This window comes from Euwallacea similis, chromosome 6 (assembly GCF_039881205.1).
Source record: "Euwallacea similis isolate ESF13 chromosome 6, ESF131.1, whole genome shotgun sequence".
Taxonomy (NCBI): domain Eukaryota; kingdom Metazoa; phylum Arthropoda; class Insecta; order Coleoptera; family Curculionidae; genus Euwallacea; species Euwallacea similis.
The window spans coordinates 4,899,807-4,923,862 of NC_089614.1; the positions used below are offsets into that span (position 1 = coordinate 4,899,807).

At 35.5% G+C, this 24,056-nt stretch overlaps 2 protein-coding genes across 9 annotated transcripts in view; both read left to right on the forward strand.

Annotated features, from left to right (window-relative positions):
* Window positions 1–1,730: 1,730 nt before the first annotated feature.
* Window positions 1,731–17,065, forward strand: Itpr (Inositol 1,4,5,-trisphosphate receptor). 7 transcript variants are annotated; one of them, XM_066391141.1, is made up of 32 exons: window positions 1,731–2,072; window positions 2,372–2,510; window positions 2,634–2,820; window positions 2,889–2,975; window positions 3,039–3,302; window positions 3,354–3,567; window positions 5,836–6,355; window positions 6,405–6,570; window positions 6,620–7,521; window positions 7,627–7,777; window positions 7,833–7,980; window positions 8,407–8,585; window positions 8,640–8,929; window positions 8,986–9,161; window positions 9,224–9,639; window positions 9,692–9,892; window positions 9,943–10,452; window positions 10,705–10,809; window positions 11,306–11,426; window positions 11,508–11,650; window positions 11,703–11,890; window positions 11,944–12,055; window positions 12,118–12,144; window positions 12,283–12,397; window positions 12,725–12,957; window positions 13,010–14,267; window positions 14,322–14,444; window positions 14,496–14,833; window positions 14,894–15,071; window positions 15,123–15,328; window positions 15,381–15,546; window positions 15,970–17,065. In XM_066391141.1, the coding sequence occupies exons 2-32, from the start codon at window positions 2,419–2,421 to the stop codon at window positions 16,374–16,376; spliced, it is 8,223 nt and encodes a 2,740-aa protein (XP_066247238.1). In that variant the 5' UTR covers window positions 1,731–2,072; window positions 2,372–2,418; the 3' UTR covers window positions 16,377–17,065. The 7 variants fall into 7 exon arrangements, with proteins under 7 accessions (XP_066247238.1, XP_066247236.1, XP_066247239.1 ...); XM_066391139.1 differs by having other exon boundaries at window positions 14,894–15,328; XM_066391142.1 differs by lacking the exon at window positions 12,118–12,144.
* Window positions 17,066–17,180: 115 nt separating this feature from the next.
* The window catches only part of kcc (solute carrier family 12 member kcc), a 63,749-nt gene continuing 56,873 nt past the window's right edge, over window positions 17,181–24,056 (forward strand). For both annotated transcript variants that reach the window (XM_066391146.1, XM_066391148.1), the window contains exons 1-2: window positions 17,181–17,242; window positions 18,111–18,448. In XM_066391146.1, coding sequence (XP_066247243.1) covers window positions 18,274–18,448 — 175 coding nt within the window. In that variant the 5' untranslated portion in view covers window positions 17,181–17,242; window positions 18,111–18,273. The remainder of the gene's footprint in view (window positions 17,243–18,110; window positions 18,449–24,056) is intronic.

Below are 24,056 nucleotides of genomic sequence, written 5' to 3' on the forward strand. Positions count from 1 at the left end.
CAGTTGGGTTTCCCATGTGTCAATGATTGGGAGCTGAAGACATGAGTGATCCGACTTAAGGGTAACAATTTATGATGCCAAAATTGCTTACACATGTAAGCTCGCTTCTTCTATTTCGGGTGAAACATAAGTACCCTTAAGTCGGATCACCCATATCTTCAACTCCCAACTATTGACATGTGGCAGTCCCAACTATGTATAAATTACACGTAAGATTGAGAGGGTATCCAACAAAATTCCATGGCGTACGTTAACCTAAAACACTACAGCCGTCCTGTTATACAATGATTAAACTTTAACAATTTTTTCCGAAAAAATTTTAACGATTTTCTAAAAAATTTTCTTACAAAATCGGCTTAGTTTTTCATGACACCCCTAGCCCTAAAATTTTATAGCTCAGTTGTAAATCGCCCTGTATACGTCGGAGATTTATTAGTTCTTAAGTTTGCGAATGTAACATTAGAAGAAACAATAAGACGAGAGGCAGGCTGATAGCCTTCTTAAGAAAAAGCAATGTCGAGCGAGGTCACTAATACTATGACGCTCCTAAGTGGCCATGTTTGCTAATTATTTGAGTGACATTAAACTATTGGTCCCTTTGTAATAGGGACTAGCAGGTACTTTTCCTACGGTTCTGAAGGACTCACCAGAATTGGGAAAGTTAAGACAACATGGACAAAGAACAGGCAGTTAATATAAAGAATAGGCAGTTTATAATGGGCAGAAGAGCGGACGTGGGGTAGCAAATTCGCTAGTCTGTCTTTTCATTCTTTAACTATTAAAAAATACCTTTCCTCAAACATGAAAAAACGTGTCCAACGCTATTCCGACATATACATACATATATCATTTTATCGAAATGAAAATGAAAAAAAAAAAAATTAAAAATGTTTCAATACAGTGGTGGAAAGGTAAAGCAAGCAGAATTGTCTTGGTTGTCTTTATAGACTAAAAGAGTCGAGAATGGCCCTTATTGCCGGTACTTGTCGTCTATCAGTTATTCTTGTTACGTGTATGCGTTCGCGTAGTTGTTGATTGGGCGCTTTACAATCAATCTTAGTGCAATCCGCTCTGTTGTTTATATGTGTCGAAGATTTAATAGTTCATAACTATTATAATATTAGAGTTAGCAATAAAATAATGCCGGGCAAACTGACAGAGCCGTTTATGGATGAAGTGCTGGCAAACGAGGTTACTACTACCGACGCTACTAAATGGCCTAACGTCCGAGAATCCCCTTTTGAATTGGGATTTCCCCCGAGAACTGAGAAGGAAAGGTAAGAGCAGAAAATAGGGAGTCGAGATCAAGAAAGGCAAATGTGCGATCGAGTAGTAGCAAATTCTTTACTTTGTTTTTCTATATTTGGATAATATATTAACATGAAAAGTGTCCATAATGTTATTCCGGCATGTGTACTGCTTAGTTTGTTCCATTGCATTCACTCTCTGTATGTGTACGTAGTTTACCGACGTCCTGCAGATGGCGTTGTATATTTTTGTAGCAGTTTTAGTACTAATCCCCGTATCTTTATATGTTAGGGATCGTAACATATGATTACTAACAAATGACAATCTATTTTAAATCTGATACAACGGTTTAACTAATGGGATGGGAAGATGCCTATTTGAAAATCTCCCTCGTGTTCTGGGCGTCGGGTATGTGGGGTTGCCTACATCCTGACTTGCATATGGTTCCTAGCCTTAAACAGCTGATTAGGTATATTTGTGTTGGTTGAAGATGGGCGGTACTCATTAACCAACGTTCCCAGTTTTTAACTTTAGTTGCAGATCTAGCTAGATTGCCTTAAACAAATGGTGGACATTCTGGTGAATGGCAACAATGGACAGTGTATCAACATTTAACACGGGGTATAGATGTGGGACGGATTTTGTGTTTTGTGTCAACTTATATGTTAATTAATGCAAACAAGTTAACAAGTTTTCGAACATATTCTCCTTAAAATTAATAGCACCGTTCTGGTGATCATTGATTATCCTATCTATTGTGTAAGTAAGAGCGCAGAATATACACAAATGGCTTCGAAATGGGAAACTTTCTAAAAACAAGATGTGTAAGTGTAACCTACAAACCCTAACCTTTATTTAGCATAATATTCCTTCCAGCCTCCCGAAGTCCTGTAAAGTTTCCGATCACACCCTTTTAAAGCCGTACATGCAGAGAATGTAATAATCTCCTCTAGGCAGGGAATGCAGACGTTTAGAACAATTACTTTCCATGGACGTTCTCAAAAGATGACTTGTTAAAACCTACTCCAAGTTCACATACACTTTACATATTATAGGGAACTGGAAATAAACATTCTAATCTCTTTAAACAAATAACAAATTTAGACTGTGTTTGTATTTATAGAACCAATAAGCAACCAATAACACTACCCGAATAGATCCATTGAAATCATGGTGGAAACAGGTGGCAATGTCCTTCACATAGGGGATATTGTCTCTTTATATGCTGAAGGAACTGTGTCTGGATTTTTAAGTACTTTGGGGTAAGTATACTGAGATTCACAACAATTACTGTAATTGTAATTTTGTTTCTGAAAGAAGTTTTCTTATCAGTCCAAACTCCACGGTCTGTTTCTGCTGTATTAATTTCAGTACTATTAATATAGGTTGGTAGATGATAGGTGTGTAGTATGCCCTGAAGCTGGAGATCTGCTAAACCCTCCCAAGAAATTCCGCGATTGCCTGTTCAAAATATGTCCCATGAACAGGTATTCTGCCCAGAAACAATTCTGGAAGGCTGCCAAGCAAAGCATGGGGTCAAACACTGACACCAGCCTACTGAAGAGGTTACATGTGAGTAATTTTATTTTATAATTCAGTTTAACATACACAAGTTTTTACATATAAAATTCCTCAATTAGCATGCAGCAGAGATTGAAAAAAAACAAAATGAGGCTGAAAATAAAAAAGAGAATGGGACAAATGTGCTCTATGGAAATGTTGTTCAGGTACATATAACATCCATATTAGCTTTAACCTTAAAACCAAATTTACCAAAACCAATATTGCAGTTGTTGCACCTCAAATCAAACAAGTACTTAACAGTAAACAAAAAACTACCAGCATTGTTGGAAAAAAATGCTATTAGAGTGTATTTGGATGGGAATGGGAATGAAGGCTCATGGTTTTACATACACCCCTTTTACAAGCTTCGATCGACAGGAGATAACATAGTTTTAGGTGATAAAGTTATATTGAACCCTGTGGGTCCAGGTCAGCAGCTGTTGCATGTAGCTGCCAATCATGAATTAGTTGACAATGTTGGTTGCAAGGAAGTAAGTTCCTTTACTTTGCAAAAAATGTTTAGATAAATTACTGCGATTTAGGTAAATGTGGTGAATGGAAACACCTCATGGAAAATTACACTTTTCCTAGATTATAAAGAAAACCAAGACAATATTCTTAAAGGAGGCGATGTAGTGCGTTTGTTCCATACAGAGCAAGAGAAATTTCTAACTGTGGATGATTACAAGAAACATTCCCATGTTTTTTTGAGAACCACAGGGCGTACAAGTGCCACGGCAGCAACTAGCAGTAAAGGTAAGAAGAATAATTGACGGTTGTCTGAAAATTTTTTACTTACATGAAAACAATGAAATGTAACCTTGTAAATAAATTGGTATATTAATAGACCAGACATCACATGAAATTAGCATAAAGCTAAAGATCGTTTTAAGTTCTAATTATTTTATCTGCATTTTTACTCTTACCCAATTTAACATTTTATCAAATATTAACTTTTCTTCAATTTTCATTCATTTTCTGATATAATTTCATTGTAATATCATGTTTCACCATATCCATGATTCATAAGTTTTGAAATCTAACTAAATAAAAATCAATTACTTAACGCCCTGGTTGAAATAGGACCTGTGTCTCTTATGCTCTGCAGTGCGTCTTTGTTCTGTTTTTCATATCCATCAAATGCAATGATAATTTTTGTTATGATAGAATTTTTTGTGTCATTTTCTTTAAATAAAAGTGTAAAACATAAATTATTAGAAGAGATATTCCAAATGCGTTAGAAACTAGTCCTTGCGATCTGCCCATCCTCCCTGTTAAGTAAGTACTTACATAATTCAAATTATCTGAAATGGTAGGTTATCTGTAAAAGTTTTTTTGGTACTACATCTAGCATTAATGTGAGAGTAATAAGAAGTATAAGCAATTAAATTGTTTCACTTATACAAAAGGGTGATCGCAACTTATGCGAGAATGATTGTCCCATCCCTCTGCTACCATTTATTTATAAAGTTGTGGAGAAGTGGATGATTTTTATAAATAGTAAGCTATTTTGAGGACAACGGTTTTCTTGCTACATTCGTGGATGAGAAACTTAAATGGAACGTGCATATAAATTATTTCACCTTCAAATTATCATTTGTTCTTCAAAGTGTGTCAAGAGGCGCGTTTTTGGACGTTCTCAAGATGAAATATTCTCTACATTCTTTCCTTTTCATCTCTTTATGTGAATCAGTGTCTGTGCTATGTTGGGAAGAACGTAAGTCGGTACACAACTCACTAAAACATATATTTCAATAACACTAGAATTAATGCACAGTTGGTGCCAGATTGTATGGGGCTGAATAGGTATGGCGATGGACCAGGCTGCTAGAGAATAAAGTTTTCCAATGTCTTTCTGCAGAATGTAAATCGTTGTCAGGGAGAAGATTTGAGAATGCTGTTAGGGTCATTTTCGGTAAGATAAATTGTTATACTTTTAATACATTTTTCATGTGTAGCAATGTGTAGTTTTTGTTTTTAATGTTGTTTTAAATATAATTTTTAAAGTTTAATAGCATGATCATCATATATTTGATGATTGTAAATTATTTTGTAATTTTACGTGAAAAATAAATGTGTATGAGTATTATTATCTCCAATTTTAAGAGTACACCGAGAGTGTCATAAAAACCTACTTGTCAAGGTTTTTTTTTTACTTGAATAACAAGGAAGTACCAAAGGTATGGCATACGCTTAACATATAGGGAAAAGACGCAAGAATGCAGCTAGTAAGAACAGCAGCAGTAAAGAACGTAGCTAGATGGAGTACGTGCTCCAAAGTATTCTTAAAATTTAACATAGGCCCGTGGGGCTACCGAACGAATAGTTGATCAAACTTTACTCAATTTCTGCTTAGAAAACATTTTTTAATAGACTTATAGTTTCTTAGTTAAACAAACTACGTTGGTGCCTTTTCTCCTAATAGGGATGGTTGTAAGTTGGTATTAGTTTTATTCTTCATCTAAAAATAAGGAAGGAAGAAGGTAAGAGTAAATTAATGGCACACTGCTGAACTTACGAGCATTCAGCAGAAATTTAGTGACAACCAATCAATTTTTTACCGAAAATGTTATTATTTAATTGTTCAGATTCAAAATGGTTAATAAAATAATTATGCCTACACTAAAGTGATAATTTTTCTATTCCAAGTCACAAAACGATTTTTTTAACACTTTAGTTTAGGCAGATTGAAAAACGTATTGATGCATATAGAGAAACATGATACTTCAATGTAAATATAATTGAAAGACAAGTTAGGAAAATTATGATTAATATTCATATAGGTGAGTATTCCATTAATCTTTGAAGTGTTAATTCCTTTTTTTTTGTGGTGAACATAACTACTATACAGAGTGATGTACAAATGTGGGTTGTGTATGCAAAGGAGTAATTTACCATAAAATTGACTGCGTTTACATTGTTAAATACATTATAATTTTTTGTTCGCATTTATTGTGATTTGTATTTGTAAATGTCCTCCTGTCCTCTTACTGTTAAGGAATACAAAAAACGGCATAATTTCAGCTTTATGGGAAATCGAAGTAGTCCAAAATGATCCTTGCCGAGGAGGTGCAGGCCACTGGGATTCCTTATACCGTTTCAAGCATTTAGCCACTGGTCAATATTTGGCAGCTTCTCTAGATCCTGATGATTTTGACACGTCTGCAGAAAATGCCAAATACTATTTGGTCCCGGTTAGCCACCCATTTGAGAGAAATGAAATCACTTCCCTTTTCGAACTGGGGCCCACAAATTTACCCCCAGCCGACTCGTTGGTGCCCCAGTCAAGTTACGTTAGGCTGCATCATATTTTCACGGACACTTGGGTCCACTCTACCACTATACCTATTGATAAAGACGAGGAGAAACCGGTTATGTCGAAAGTAGGATGTGCATTAAGAAAAGAAGATAAGGAGGCTTTTGCCTTGATTCCTGTGTCGCCGGAGGAAGTACGCGATCTGGATTTTGCGAATGATGCTTGTAAATTGTTGTCTGCTTTGTCGGTCAAATTGGCTAATGGAACCATCTCTCATAGCGAGCGGAGGTTTGTGAATTTAACGCGCAATTTTTTTTTTTATGGAACATTTTTTTAGATCGTTGACTACTCTTTTGCAAGACATAGTATATTTCGTAGCCGAATTAGAAAACGAGCAAAATAAAACTGAAGCCTTAGAGTTAGTGGTCACTAATCCTAATAGGGACCGGCAAAAGCTTTTGAGAGAACAGGTTATTTTAAAGCAACTGTTTAATATCTTGCAGGTAAGGTAAACTTTTTATTATCTCACAAGTATTTTCACTTATTTCTCAGGGGCCTTTTCTGGAGCAAAAAGGAGAAACTGCGTTTCTTAAAATAGACGAGCTTAACGATCCTCGTCACGCACCTTACAAGTACATATTTCGCTTGTGCTATCGTATTTTAAGGCTCAGTCAGCAGGATTACAGAAAGAATCAGGAATATATAGCAAAACACTTCGGTTTCATGCAGAAGCAGATCGGCTACGACATCTTGGCCGAAGATACCATTACAGCTCTTCTTCACAACAATAGGAAATTGTTAGAAAAGCACATAACCCCTGCAGAAATTGAAACTTTTGTGGGATTAGTGAGGAAAAATATGAATAATTGGGAAAGCAGATTTTTGGATTATTTATCGGATCTGTGCATTTCAAATAAGAAAGCCATACCAGTCACGCAAGAGTTGATATGCAAAAGCGTCTTGAGTTTAAAGAACTCGGATATTTTAATAGAGACCAGGCTTATGCAGGTGGAGTTGCAGGAATTTGCTGAGGAGGATGAAAATCTCCTTGAAGAGGGTATTGACCAGTTGTTAACAGTGGTTGAAGAGAACCAAGTGATGCTCGTATGGAATGCCGGACAAAAACAAATGGCACTCACAGATCTGTGTGCCAAAGCCAAACTGGGAAGTAAGGAAGATCAGGCTATTCTGGATTATTATCGACACCAATTGGACCTTTTTTCCAACATGTGTCTTAACCGACAATATTTGGCTTTAAATAACTTGTCGCCTCACCTGGATATTGAGTTGATTTTAAAGTGCATGGCTGATGAAAATGTCAGTTTCGATTTGCGCGCCTCATTTTGCAGGTTGATGCTGCACTTACACGTTGATAGAGACCCTCAAGAACCGGTTACTCCTGTCAAGTATGCCAGACTTTGGTCAGAAATCCCTTCGCAGATGTCGATAAATGAGTAAGTAGTTGTTTGGAGTGAAATTTTAATGCATGTAGTGGTGGTTTTTCTAAAACCAGACAGGAAATTCCATCGGAGTAGCAGATGAAAGTTTCTTGATTTTAGTTACGACTGCAACAAAATGCCTGATCCCAATAAAGAAGCAGTTCGTGCGAAGTTTTCTTCTACCATATCTTTTGTTGGCGGTTATCTTTGCAATGTAGTAGCCAAAATGTGGTCGTTCGCCGATCAGGAACAGAATAAACTCACTTTTGAGGTTGTTTTTTGTTGGGTTTTTACTCTCACTCTTGCCAATACACGTGTGATTTTAGGTGGTTAAACTGGCTAGAGAATTAATATACTTTGGTTTTTATAGTTTTTCTGATTTGCTTGAACTAACCAAAACCCTTTTAAGTATTTTGGATTGTGTTGCCGAGTCGGATTTAGTCGATGGAAGAATACCTGTTGGGGAAATTGATTGTGAGTAGTTTCAAATTAATATAATATAAACTAGGGAGAAGTTATTTTAAAGTATCTTCAATTTGAATAGCTGAACGTGACGAAAAGTCTTAAAGGTAGATCTTTGATGTGTTTATGTGCTTTACGTACAGGATGTATCTAAATCATCTGTACAAAATTCTACTACAAACTCCTGAGGTCGATATACGACGATTTAGCTCAACTTACCTTAATCCAAAGGATCACGGTTTTCGAAATATATGAAGTCAAAGATATTTTATTACGTTTATGTATATATATTATATATAAACGTTGGAAAAATCACTCCTATTTTGAAAATTGTCAACTTTTGGATTAAGTCAAATCGTGTTAAATGGTATAAGGTTTTGTACAGACCAACAGATACTCAATATTTAAGTAAAATTTATATTGATTATGTTGTTGCAGCTGAAGGAGGCGTTCTTCGAACTATTGGAGACATGGGAGCTGTGATGACATCCCTTACTCTAGGGCCCAGTGGTAGAACTTTAGCCACTTCAAACAGCAGCAATCACGCCAAGTCGATTTATCATAAAGAATATCCTTTAGTTATGGACACTAAGCTAAAAATTATAGAAATTTTAGAGGTATTTGCATAAATATCAGAGCACGGAACATTATAGCAATACGTATACTTTCAGTTCATATTGGACGTCCGTTTGGATTACAGAATAAGCTGCCTCTTGAGCATATTTAAGCGTGAATTTGATGAGTCGGAGAAAAACAGTGGAGGCAACGTTAATTTGGGCCAGAAGAATATCGATTTAGAGCTCATAGGCAGCCAAGCCGAAGGCATATTTGGAAGTAGTGAAGAGTGTGCAGTGCTTGATTTAGATGGTCATGGGGGTCGAACCTTTCTCCGGGTTCTGTTACATTTAACAATGCACGATTATCCCCCATTGGTTTCTGGAGCTTTACATTTGCTTTTTAGGTATATTTTCTTGTTAAAAGAATGTAAAACAATATTTATCACTGCAATCTCAACAGGCATTTCAGTCAGAGACAGGAAGTCCTCCAGTCTTTTAGACAAGTGCAATTGTTGGTATCTGATAGTGATGTGGAGTCTTATAAGCAAATTAAAGCTGATTTGGATGTATTGAGGCAGAGTGTTGAAAAGTCTGAGTTGTGGGTGTATAAAGCAAAAAGTGACGAGCATGGAACTGGTATGTTTTTTTATTGCCATAACTTGGTTGATCAGTTTATTTGTGTTTAAATATCAATTTAGGCACAGGCAAGAAAAATAAAGAAGAAGAAGACGACGCACCTCTACCTAAACCACCAATGTTGAGTGCACTAGAAAAGAAAGGTTCTGCTATTAATTTAGATGTAGGTCCACCCTTGCACCCGGAGCAAGCAGATGAGTACAAAAAAATACAGCAGATTCTAATAAGAATGAATAAATTGTGCACTCAAGAAGAGCCTTTGGTTAAGCCTAGGAAACACGAACAGAGGCTCCTAAGGAACGTTGGAGTTCACACGGTCGTTTTAGATTTATTGCAAGTTCCTTATGACGAAAAGGAAGACATTAGGATGAACGAACTGATGCGCTTAGCACATGAATTCTTGCAAAACTTCTGTTTGGGGAATCAGCAGAATCAAATTTTGCTTTACAAACATTTGGATTTGTTTTTAAATCCTGGGGTAGGAATTTATTAATCGGCCCTATGTAATAATAACATATGAGAATCCTTAGATAAGAGAAGCTCAGACGGTATGTGCAATATTCCAAGACAATCCTACATTGTGCAATGAGGAAAACGAAAAAGTAATACAGGACTTCGTCCGATTTATAGAGACACATGGTCGTCACGTTCAGTACTTAAAATTCCTTCAAACAATTGTTAAAGCTGATAATCAGTTCATACGCAAGTGCCAAGATATGGTCATGCAAGAGGTATTTTCATCATTTTCCTTCTTCAATGTCCTCAACTGTTTTCTTTCAAGCTTATTAATGCAGGAGAAGAAGTCTTGGTATTTTATAATGACAAGGCGTCATTTAACCACTTTATTGAAATGATGCGCTCGGAACGACATTGTATGGATGAAAGCAGTCCTTTAAAATATCACGTAGAACTTGTCAAACTGCTCGCTTGCTGCACGATGGGGAAAAATGTTTATACTGAAATTAAGTGCCACAGTTTATTGCCGTTAGATGATATTGTGGCTATGGTGACCCATCCGGACTGCATTCCTGAAGTTAAAGAAGCTTACGTAGGGTTCTTACACCACTGCTATATTGACACAGAGGTCGAGATGAAAGAGATATACACAAGCAATCATATGTGGACCTTATTTGAGAAGTCGTTTTTGGTGGATATGGCTGATATCGCTACTGCTCCGAACGATCGGAAGCATCCAGATAAAGCCTTGGAAAATCACGTTACGAATTGCGTCATGAATTTAATAACCACCTTTTTTAAAAGCCCATTTTCAGATCAGAGTACTACAGTTCAGGTAAGTGTATCATTATCTTTTTAGCTTCTGCCTTGGCATGAATTGGGGGTTTAAAATTTTAATTTTATGGCTTAGGTAGTGCCTCAATGCTATGTTGTTTTTGGGTACTTCATGAAGAGAATTTCTTTCATTTGTCCTTAGACTGTCACACTATATAATTTCGGTTTTTGTTAAATTTTAAAATAAATAAAGCGAATATTCGGTTTCAATAATGTCGTGTACACTTAAGTTTCCATTTGGATATCTTATTAGAAACATCTGCATGAAGCGAGAGTGTATTGGACTGATTCTACCGTCGAAGAGTATGATCCGTTTGCAAATAACGCTCCACTTAAACAGACTCCTTTTTCTTCTGATGTAAGTAAATAACTGTTGTGGCTGAATCAAGTTGTACTTGACTGGCATTGTGTGTATTTTATCAGGCCCTATATTACCTTGTTTTTGTTGATTTGAATATAGATACTCATATAGTACTAGGACGTTGTTAAGATTCGCCATGCTACAGCAACGCGTGTATAAGATGAATTTGTATACAAAGTACGTCCTTATTTTGAGGTTCGGTCCTTGGAGTTTGGAACTGAATAACTAAATAAACAACTGTTGATGTGTGTAAACTTAACACCTTGGTGTAACACTAACAGCTATAATAATGTTACTAAAATGTACTATTACACTTTGGTTCCTTCCTAGAATTGTTGCATATTAAATGTCTTAAAGACGTCGTGTGCTGTTTGAGTAATAGCATAATTCTTATTCCAACTTCCCTTTGTTTTTTGGTTGAACGGAAATGTTTCCTTTGACTTGGTTGTTTCGTGGGTCTCTTGCGTTCCTCATAAATCGCTTATTTTTGCAGACAAGACAGCCAATTTTCGTACAGCTACTGCAATCGGCGTTCAGAGTGTCGCAGTGTCTTTGGTTATCAGCCTCACAACGCTTTAATGTTGAAAACTGCATTCGTACGCTATCAGAAGTTGGTTAGTGCCTTTTTTGATTTCAAGATTCATTTCAAGACACTCATAAAAATATTCTACTTTTAAAATTATCAAAAATTCTAGCTAAAAATAGAGGCATTGCAATACCCCTAGACCTTGAAAGTCAGGTGACTCCAATGTTTAACAAAGCTAGTATTCTTACTAGGCAAACTAGCAAATGGTTAACTGCATCGAAAACCCCAAAAATTGAACGATCGCAGTCCACGGTAATAAATCATGGTTTCACATCAAACATATTGAAAATACCTTTGCTTGTAGCTAATGAGATTAGACCGAAGTATTATTGAAGGTTTGCAAGACATAGTTTCTCTCTTGGAAGATCAATTAAAACCTTTAGTGCAATCAGAGTTGTCACTTTTGGTAGATGTTTTATACAGGCCTGAATTACTTTTTCCTGATGGCACTGAATCTAGAAAAAGGTGTGAAAGTGGCGGGTTTATAAGGAGGTATGTTCTTTCCTACTTTATTATTTAGAAGTTTAATGAGAAAACGTCTGCAGATTAATAAAACATACTGAGAAGTTGCTGGAAGAGAAAGAAGACAAGTTATGTGTTAAAGTTCTTAAGACGTTACGCAAGATGATGGCGGTTGATCCAGATTACGGGGAAAAGGTCAGTTCCTACTTACTTAATGTTTAAGCTTAATAACAAATTTCTCTTTAAACGCTGCTTAGAATGAAAACGACTCAAAAGCCCTTATGGTATAGTATTTTTCCCCCTTTGGTGTGATCCTTTAAGTGTTTTTATTTGTCCCCTATTATTATATGCTATTTCTCGATGTTAACTCTTTAAAATTAGATATAAATAAATCTTAATTTCACTATTTTCTTCAATTTAAGGGAGAAGTACTCCGAAACAGCCTTTTAGCTCGGTATTTTGGGAAGAATTTCACGCAAACTCACGACAGTGTTTCTGTTGCTATTCATCAAGTCACAGTAACCCATGGACCTGGAGGTAATATTTTAATATTTATTTATAATTTTATTTCTAAAAAAACGTCGATTGTTGTATACAGGATGTCTGAGAATAACAGGTGAATATATTTTGTGAGATAATTTCTTGGAAAGTAATAAGAAGAAGTTCCTATGAACATGTGTCCTAAAAAGCATACCCCATTCCGATTTGCAATATTTCCAAATATTGCATTGGAAAAATGTTATTGTAGTTGTTTTTTTATCACTTTCTAAGGCTACAACTTCTACGATTCAATCAGTTATTATCCCATATTTTGTAAATTTTTATTGAGAATTTTATTGGAAATTTTATGTGAACTTCTCTTAGCAAAAATAATTAGCAGAGCTGGCCAAACTCTCCACGATGTCCAAGTCCACTTAGACAAAGAAGGCGCCTCTGATTTGGTAGTAGAGCTAGTAATAAAATCCGTCAATTCCCCTTCTATTTTCGAAGAAGCGGTTGAATTAGGAATAGCCCTTTTAGAAGGGGGAAATTCTATTATCCAGAAAAGTATGTTCAACAAGCTTTTAGGGGGTGACCTGAGTCAGTCATTTTTCAAGGCAAGTTCTTAGTATTTCCATTTATCCGAAGCTAACTACAAATCCACTATAGGTATTTTATGATAAAATGCGTGACTCTCAATCGGAAATAAAATCTACGGTGAGCGTGAATACCTCTGATATGGCTGCAAAGGCCCATGATGATAAGCAGGATTGCAAAGAACTAGATAAATTTTCAAAGAAGCAAGGCAAAAGTAATGGGATTTTGATAAGTGATGAATTAAGGGAGGAGTTGAATAGAGCTGCAGAGTCGACTTCTCAAGCCTATGCTCATAATAGAAATATGGTCGTAGGAGATGATAATTTAATATCTAGCTCTGCCAGCGCTTTCGAGGATTTGTTAGCAGAAAAATTAGAAAGACATCGTGAAAGAGATGAGCCCACTGGGTTATCAAACAAGGTTTTAATCATGCAACCGATTTTGAGATTCCTGCAACTACTTTGCGAGAACCATAATCCAAAACTACAGAACTTGCTTAGGAATCAGAACAACAAAACCAACTACAATTTAGTGTCTGAAACTCTCATGTTCTTGGACTGTATCTGTGGTTCAACTACTGGAGGATTAGGCTTATTGGGTCTCTATATCAACGAAAATAACGTGGCTCTGATTAATCAAACTCTAGAAACTTTAACTGAATATTGCCAGGGACCTTGCCATGACAATCAAAACTGTATAGCCACTCACGAGTCCAGTGGTTTAGATATTGTAACTGCGTTAATTCTTAACGACATTAACCCTTTGGGGAAATCTAGGATGGATTTGGTTCTGGAGTTGAAGAATAACGCCTCAAAATTACTTCTTGCTATAATGGAGAGCAGAGGCGATAATGAAAATGCTGAAAGGATATTATCGAATATGAATCCAAAGCAATTAGTTGAAGTTGCATGTAAGGCATTTCATCAGGAAACTAATGAAGATGAAGATGATTTGGATGATCCTAATGTGGATGACGTGGTATCACCTAAGGATGTAGGGCACAATATTTACATTCTCTGCCATCAATTGGCTCAACACCATAAACAGCTGGCCAATTGGATGAGACCTGCAGATGCAGTGGACCCCAAAGTCCAAAAAGCACTGGAATACTATAATACTCACACTGCAGAGATAGAAATAGTCAGGCATGACCGCACTCTAGAGCAAATCGTGTTTCCTATTCCGGAAATATGTGAATACATAACTAAGGATACCAAAATTAGGGTACTGAACATAGCCGAGAGGGACGATCAAGGGTCCAAAGTTGCTGATTTCTTTGAAAGGACTGATGATATGTTTAATGAAATGAACTGGCAGAAGAAGTTAAGAGGTAAGAGTGTTTTTGAAAGGTTTTTGGTTTGTGGTTAATTTATGAATATTTCAGCTCAACCTGTACTGTTTTGGGTAAGCAGTTACATGTCCTTATGGAGTAATATTCTGTTTAATTGTGCCGTACTAATTAATCTCATAGTAGCTTGTTTCTATCCTTTCGAGGATATTATGCCGCGTAAGTACTTTTAATGAAATAACTCCAAATTTCTGATTAATACAATTTCAGAAATAAGTTCGACAATCTCAGTACTAATATGGATTGCCATGCTAGTGTCGTCAGCCATAGTAATTACGCTACCTAGGGAAACAGGAATACGGACTTTAGTAGCTTCAACGATACTAAGGCTAATTTACTCTTTAGGCCCAGAACCCACTTTGTGGTTGTTAGGATCAGTCACTATTGTTTTAAAGGGAATTCATCTAGTCAGTATTATGGGCAATCATGGCACCCTTACAAAGACATATCAGCAAATATTGACTGATGCCGAATTGGTTTATCACCTAACTTATTTAGTGTTTTGTATGATGGGATTAGTGATACATCCATTTTTTTATTCATTTTTGGTAAGAACATTTTACTTAAGAACTTATAAAGTAGATTTGTACGTGATTGATTTTTTTTAGCTCTTTGACGTGGTCTATAGAGAGGAGACGTTATTAAATGTCATTCGTTCAGTGACAAGAAATGGTCGTTCTATAATTTTAACCGCAGTTCTAGCCCTAATTTTGGTGTACATGTTCTCTATTATTGGCTATATGTTCTTTAGGGATGACTTCATTGTCAGCGTTAAAAAGAAGGATGGTGAGGTTTGTTATTTGAAATTAACAGGTAGAATTCTGAGGCGATTTTCAGATGAAACGTGTGAGAAAATTTCTGAATTAACTGGCAAAATTTATAAAGAAGACGCCTCCCATGAATATTGTGAGCTTATAGACCCGGGGGAAGAAAAGAAGGAACGAGCCTGTGATTCTTTAAGGATGTGCATTATCACTACTTTAAATCAGGGCTTGCGTAATGGCGGAGGGATTGGAGATATTCTGAGAGCCCCTAGTAATGAGGTGAATTTTTTCGAAAGTCTTAAAAATAAAGGTTTAAAAATATTGTTTTTAGGAGTCACTATTCGTTCCTAGAGTAGTTTACGATTTGCTCTTCTTCTTTGTTGTGATAATTATCGTACTTAACCTAATTTTTGGTGTGATTATTGATACATTTGCCGATCTTAGATCTGAGAAGCAACAGAAAGAACTGATCTTAAAGAACACATGTTTTATTTGTGGTAAGTGATTTTTTGAATTCAATCGATATTATTAACTCTATACCGCGCGTCGTGAACTTTAATTCACGCATCATTAACTCTAATTTGGGGGATGAATCTATAAAATTCAATCGGTGAATTAGATATAACTAACACTGCAATTATTGGTATTTAGAAGATTGTAATGGTGAGTTGTATAATTCATAATTTTCACTTTGTGGGAAGTTAGCAGAAATATATACGTACTAAAAACATTGTATTTAAAATGCGCTAGAAGCTATACTTTACCTCACCCGTTAGCTGATTAAATTTCGCTTCGCGTCGCTTGTTTACTGCAATCGGCGGGTAGTAAAAAGTTACTTTACGCACTTGATTAGTTTCTGAAGAAAAATATTTCATATTAAGCATAGATTATGTACGACATTGCATATTTATATTTCGCAGGATTAAACAGATCAGCTTTTGATAACAAAACCGTGAGTTTCGAGGAACACATTAAACGAGAGCACAATATGTGGCACTACCTGTACTTCATAGTTCTGATAAGGGTGAAAGATCCGACGGAATTTACCGGACCCGAGAGTTACGTCTCCTCCCTTGTAAAGTCTCTGAATTTGGACTGGTTCCCACGCTTGCAGGCCAAGTCATTGGCTGCAGTTGAAGGAGATGGAGAACAAATAGAGCTCCGAAGTTTGCAAACTGTTTTAGAAGGCACTCAGACCTTGGTTAAAAATTTGTCGAGCCAGCTTATGGAGCTAAAGGAGCAGATGGCTGAGCAGAGGAAGCAAAAACACCGTTTGGGGCTTCTCAGTTCGGCTTCTGCGTATTTGCAAACTAACAATTTGACTTAGAATATTTTTGGACTAGTCTAATAATGGTTCGTTATAGTGTTGGATGAGTCAATTTCCTAGTACTGCCCAGCATGATACACATTTTAATGAATCTCAGTTTCTGAATAATTTTCTTGCCTGGTTTAAGTACCTTTTCTTTTCTAGCAGCAGTACTAGGAACTTGAACTTCAATTTCATTTCTGTGAGTCTTGATTTGATTTTGAAATTAAAGTTTAGTAATAGAGGAATATCTTTGAAATATGGCGCCTGCGAGGCGTGAAATTACGTATTTGTATATTTTAAGTGTTCAATTTTGCTTGTTTATCTATATTTGATCATATATGTGCAACTATTTGCTTTAATTGTCGTTTTTAATATTGTTATCTTAAAAGAAAAATTTACAGTACTTAAATTTCCAGTGAGAGAGAGAGCCATACTTAAATCAACCACTCCATCGCCATTATAGTCATATTTTGAAGATGTGTAGGTATTCTTACCCTTAGATCTGTAATGCTCAACTATACAATCTTTACACAGTTTATTGAAGATTATAATAGGAAATTTTTACCACATAATATAGAAAAATACCTTCTGTGTCAAGTTACGTGTTGTGGTAACACGGCTGTTAAATTTCCTTTTTGAAAGCAATATTTTTGTTGTACTTTTTAATGTGTAAATTTTCTTTAAATAAATTCTATAAATACGTTGAACTCGAACTTTGTTTACAATGATAATCTAACAACCATTAGCTAAGGGTAGAGATAAGAAAAGACCGTAATTGGTGAACCGAATTTCGGGACAGTCGTGTTTTAATGTTAAACATACAAGAGGTAAAATGAGTGAACAATTTGATTCACAAATGAGAGATATCTTGACCTTTTTTAATGGTAAGTGTATGTTAATATCAGAGAAAACAAATCTAAAAACCGGTGTTGGAGTAGATATAGGTTTTGTGTTTGTGTCCAAATTGGAAATTGTGTGGTACTGTTAAAAGTTTACAATTACAATATCTGCAACAGAAAACCAAATTCTATGGTTTCAATTCGCAATACAAAAGATTTTAAAAATCATTAATTCGAAGCAGACATATATTCTATGATTTAAAAAGGTATATAGTTTAAAATTCCAGACAAAAACTAAATTCTGTTGGTTGAAATTTCAGTTCGGAGACTAAAAAATAAAATAAAAATATTTATATCATATACGATTGTGTATCACCAACATCGCTTTGGAAATAACGTGTGTCATAACTGTTGGTTCCAATAGGACTCCGTACCCGTATGTTATGTTTCCTAGAAGGATAGGCACTCACTCGGAACATCGTTGGCCAGTCCGTTCTCCAGATATTACTCCGATACATTTTTTTCTTAGGGTCTACATTCGATTCAAAATTTTTGTCTCCGAAATAACTGAAAAACCAAAAATAATCTTATAAATCTGGTCGCACCGTGAAATTACTCCCTTAATACGCACCTTTTCTTCTATTCAATTAAGGCTGCATCTTTACCGTTTACGAAATGCCCATGCTGAACATCTTTATATTGGATACCCTGTAGATAATTTTTACCATACTAAAACAGTAACTTTGAAATTATTGGAACCAAACTGATCAATAAAAAATCATAGAAAACTCTTTATCACAACTTTAATCTTTTCGCACTAGATGGCGGTCCATCACATTTTATCTATTATCACGGTAATGACTGGTAGATGTCGCCACAAAACATTAATCTTAATCTTATAAATACCATTTAGCTTCCAGTGCGGGGTACAGTAAACTGTTTTCCAGCCGGTGTTTAGTGCTGCATCAGGAAGTTGGCAGCTTTGGCAAGTTATTCGTTTTTAAATTCAAATAAGCGCGCTTCTTACAATTAATACATAACTTGCGGGGGAGTAAAGTGACTTCAGCGCGCTTGCGATGCCGGAAAGGTTTAATGTGACTCGGGCAGAAGATCCAGGCAATTATAATAGTTTCAGTGAGACTAAAGACGAAGGGAACAATTTCAGTAGTTTTAGTGCTGACAATGAGGATCAGAGGGTTACCGAAAAACTTTTACCAGACAAGCGGCCTAATCCAACAATCGTATCATCAGGTAATGGGTTTTTGCCATGTGTAAATTATTCAGCATTTGATGATAACACAACTGAAGTATCATCCGCCCACAAAATGGACATTTACGATAACGGGGGTCTTTGAAAAAATACGTTGCAGTAGGCGGTGAGCCGTAAACGTAGGGCGGTGCTTAAATCATTTACCGTTTAGCATCAAACATTTGACAAATAGATAATGGCTGATACATTAATCTCAGACGTGCCTCTAATACTACACCGCTCGTTTGAGGTTTTGTTTTAATGATCTCCCTTTATTATATCCTTATCACCATGATGCTCCAATCAACGAGGCACGAATAATAAAAATAGAACCAGCTATCTGGGACTGAAATGAGCTTTTCAGGATAATCGCGTAAAGAGGTAGTGGAATTTATTTTAAACCGGGTGTAATTGAAATATACCCCTTGCGTGCTAGGGAATAAATGCGGGGAATTAAATAGGGGTGTTATGTCCACGTATCTGCATCAACAACCACTTCGCAAATTGCCAGCAATTATTCTTAAATTGTGAGTTGTCATTTGGCAGCTGGAAATAAACCAACCGTACTTCCTTTGAATCAGCTCTTGTATGTATTAAGAGAAAAAATAATAAATTGGCTATTTACGTGCTTCTTAGCTTTATTCTCTAAAGCTGTAAAGTTGAAAATCCCGACCTCTGAAAAAGAAGCCCATCAAAATCCATAATCCAATCTGGGTGCGCCTGGGAAATATTGAGTAAAGCCGTTATAATAGGGATTTGGAAGATTGTAACTCTTATCTAAAAATGCTTTCCTAAACGTTACTTTCTTTATTCTTGTAATACATTTTTGAAGGCCGCAACAATCCATCAAAGAGGGAAAAGTAACACAAATCCTATGTGAACATAGGACCCCGAATCGAACAACGTTCTGAAACTAAAAAAATATTCCTTTTCGATAAAGGAAACACAGAATACTTCTCTATTGTACCACTTTATCAAATGTTGAAACTTTTATTTCCCCAGGCATTCCCGTGTAATTCGCAAATCAAAATTGACAAAAGACCTTTTACATTACAAAGCTGCGTTTCGCCAATTCTGATAGAGCAATTGATTTTTTTCGATATTGAAAAGCACAATTACGGTATTAATTAAGCGCTTTTTTAGAAATCGAAATTTCCTACTTTTTTGAAAGAGCATTTTAATGGTCACGTAGTATTTACGTGAGCGAAACTGTTTCATGTCTGTTGTAATATCGGACACGTGCCTCCAGGCTTCACATCTGGAAACACTGATCGTATTCCCGACAAAACATCCCAATAGTGTTTATTTTCAGTGACGATAACAAGGGGTGTGTGACATGGCTCAGTTGGTCAGATAAGTAATGCGACGTCTTACGGATTTTGCTCAAGTACTAATACGTTTCAGCATTCACATTAATGCTTCTTGCGTAGGAGCACGCTTTCCCAAAACCTCCATTTATTTCACCAGCCAAGATTTATGCCCTAAACCCTGGCCATAATGAAACTCCTTAAATCGCTTTTTTAATACTCATTTATACGGTTCTCCACTCTACCACCTCGACAGGAAGGAGAAAGTTTGCGTTGAATGCCTAATATAGTTCCGCGTACTAGACCCTGGATTACATTTATCTGGATCGATCCTCCTGAAAAGCTTAAACACTTTGTAGGTTATTGTTTATTGCCCCATTCCCGGAGGTTTGCTATTATAACTGAGATTAATTAATGCGGATGAATTTGCGCTCATGTGGGGCTAGTAGAAATGCGTTTATGGTAATTGTGTGATTTAAAAAAAAATGTAACTTTTAAGTTACATTATCAATAGGAAATTACTTCCAGTTTTCCTGTTGCAAATAAATAGTATAGGTGCACAATTTGAAGACAATCGATTAATGGCATCCAACTGATAAAATCCGCTAAATTGAAACAGCTGGCAATTGATGAAGTTTGAAAATTGATCGAATTAAATATTTTATTTTGGCCTTATTTTTCCTTTGTTCCCTTCGAATTTGCCAAATAATTGAGGGTGCGTATTTGATTGCTTTCGCAGACACAAACGAGTCCTGCGACCCAGATTTTGTACAGCCGACTTTACTACTGGGTCACCACTAAGGGAGTACAATTTTGCAACCTTTGCAAACTTTTGCAACCTTATTTCATTAAAAGCGGTTGACTATTTGACATTTCAATAATTTTATCAACATTTTGATAAAATTCTCTTATAAGTCTCTCTCTCTCTCTCTTTTCGTTTCGTTTTCGGTATACAGGGTGAAAGGCTGGTTCTTGAGGATGTTTTTTTAATTACTATTTTCGAAACGTTTCGAGATGAATTATTTGTAATTTATTATAACTTTTTAAGTTCTTTCTGAATCTCTCTAAAGGATTTACCACATCTTTCCTGGGGTGGGTAATACAGTACATAAAAGTATTTAAACTTTTTGGTATTTACCTTCATTAACGATTTTATAGGGAAAATATTAGATTTGGAGATTTTTACCTAAAAAACGTACTGTTGAAAGTTGAAATCTCTAATAGTTTTCGAGAGAAGCGAGATTTAACAAATCGGTGGATACTGTGTTTTATTAAATAAACATTAGATTTTCGGCATCTCTCCTGGGTTTGGGCCGGCATTTTAAACTGCCAGAAGTTAGACTCGTTATTTTCAAAAGAGATAAAAAATGTTCCTACTAAAACTATGAAAAGACATTCTGTTAAAAAAAATCGCTAAAATTGTCTAGAAATGGCTCCAAGACTGATGTCTTTAGAAAGTTTGATTATTCTTCACCTTGAAATCTTAGAATTTAGAAGTAAGCACTCCCGAAGTCGGGTTCGAGTAGAATAGGGGCTGAAAAGGAGGTGAAAAACTTCATTAAAATCAAATAAAAGAAATCCTAATGTTGAATAATTTCTTTAAATATGATTTAAATTAAGTTCTTCGTTCTTAGTTCCTTCGGCCTTGTTTTTATATTAGCAGTCTGGTAATTTGGCTTAACTGAATTTAAGCGTCATAAATATACAAAACCAGTGGAGTAAATTGCCTAGAAAAGTTTTTTTCAATTTTTAAATCACAGAGTTCCTACCACAGATAAATTTTAATGTATTTTTAACCATTTTAATCCCCACGTGCCACAACCCTGCTCTTAAATTTACGAATTTTATAATTTAAGAATCTCGTAGCGGATTACTAATCAGTGGCGTAACTTTTCTACAAAAACAGTTTTATGATTATATATAATTCAGTGCAAAAGATTAATTTTAATCTGTCTTTACACGTTTTAAAATCCTTCGTAATTCGACCCTGTTTTTTTTAATTAACGGATGATTAATGGCAAAATCAATGGGGTTTTTTTCCTTAAGGAAAGTTCCGTTACTGTCTTCGGAAATAGAGAGTTTGAAAATCCATGAAAACGACGGAGGTTTTTCTTTAAATCTTGGGGTTTAAGTGAGTTTACGAGTGAGTTTCTAGAAGTCAGGGTTTCACTGAAGATTGTTTAAAAAGGGGTAAAAATATTTGTTTAAATGAATCAAAAATATTTAAATATTAAATAATTTGCTTTCCGAACTAACCTAAATTAAGCCGAACTCAAAAAACAAATACTGTTAGAAAATTGATTTATTTCGTCAGGAAAGGTTTCTCCAATGACTTCAGAGAGTTTGAAAAGACCGAAACTTAATGTTTACAACTAAGATTCTATAAGTCAGGGGTGCGCGGGTTATCGCACCAAAAAACCTTTTAAAAAAGCATTTAAAATAGTTCAGGAACATTACACAAAAAATACTCCAGAAGTTTAAAAACGTTTTACCTATTTTTGTAATTGCCGTGCATATCAAATCTTACAGGTTTTGACAAAATCATAGCTGATTTATCTCCGATCTTTACTTATTATTTAACTGTATTGTTCACATTGATTACATGGATTATCCCATAGGAGATAAGTGGTTTAAATTCCACTTTAACTTGAACGTAAAGTATACGTGTATACGAAATACGCTTTATTTTAGCAGAGTATTATGTTACTGCTACCATTTAGTAAACCTCGCTGTTGCTCTAATGGGGCATTAATGTTAATTGTTACAAATAGTTATGCATATGTGACTTGTCAAAATACAACCATCTACTAATTGAATTGTAGCATTTAATGCATTCGGATACAAATGCCATTAGGGTCAATGTAGATGCTCTTTTCCTTTTCTGAGTAATTAGAACATTCCCCTCTAAGCTCTTTCGTTATATTTAAATTTCCCAGGAAACTGAAAAGAAAACTTCCACAAAAAGAGGGAACTTTTACACAAAAGGAAGACTTACTTTTATATAGCAATTGTCTGCGACGCCTCGAAATATTGTGTCTTATATATTATGTAGGCGTTTTCCCTTATAATACTAGGCTATTCTTTAAAAGGAGATTTATCTCTATTGATATTTGTTTTATTAGGTCCTCTAGCAATCATCTATATATAGTCAAATTCAATAAATAACCAGTTCTTGCGAGACGTGCATCGTCAATGTTTTTCCAATTTGAAAATTGTGTTAATAGACTATAACATTGAAATGCCATGCAAAATTTGCATTTTGTTTTGGTTAGTTCGGATATATTTTTTTCATATAGGCATAGAAGACGCTCCGAATCGATTTCTCTCAGGATAAACATCCACCTTGTGTTCTGCAGTTTGAATTATATTGTGCTACCAGTTCGGACGACATGACGTTTAGCCGAATAATCGATATGACAGGGAGAAGTTGGAAATTTATGACTCAGTTCCGCAGTGAACGTATACACACATAAACCCAAAAGCCCCCTCTCCCCCTTTTTTTTTCGCACAGGTAATGGATTCTCTGACAATTACCTTAATAAGTTTGGTTTCCACGGTCTTTAATGCGGAAAAAATGTTCCTAGAAGAGGGTATTTTTTTCTTGATAAATAATGTAAAAGTCACGATAACTGAAGATTTTTCACCCGCACGTTTTAACCTTGTTTCCTCCCGACGGTTTGCGGCATTTCCTTGGACTTCCACGTTAATTAATTTAAGGGTAGGAGCCACAAAAATGCGGGACGAGACGCTTTTTTTGTCCTCCATCTTCAGCCAAGGATGGAGATTGTGCCCCTGTCAAAGAAAAGACCAAAAAGCTTTTTTACTCCTCGTTCGAACATTTCTTATTAGAGATTAGAATAATGATTTAGTATAGCTTTTATGGAGTTTCTAATTACCTATTTATTTTTAAATTTTCCATAATAACCTTTTTAATTCATCTACTGGATAACTCAGAGGGGAAGCTTTTTTCACCCCAAATTCTTCATAATTTTATTTTTCAGATGAAATCATTTGAGTCAATTGAGAATTGACCTGAACTATGGAAAATGCTTGCAGATACTCAGATCAATATCAGGATCACTTATACAAATGGAATGTTAATGAATGACATGCTAATATTCATCTACGTATGATTCTTCATGTTACTTTATCAAGAAAGGGGTCGCTGCCAAGATACCAGGGTATCAAAATTTTAGGTGTTCTGACTTCCTAGCACCTTCAGTTTTTCATAGATTCAATCCGATGAAATTTTTTAATGCACACTAAATCCAAGAATATACGCGTTGTTCGGGAAAATTTATAG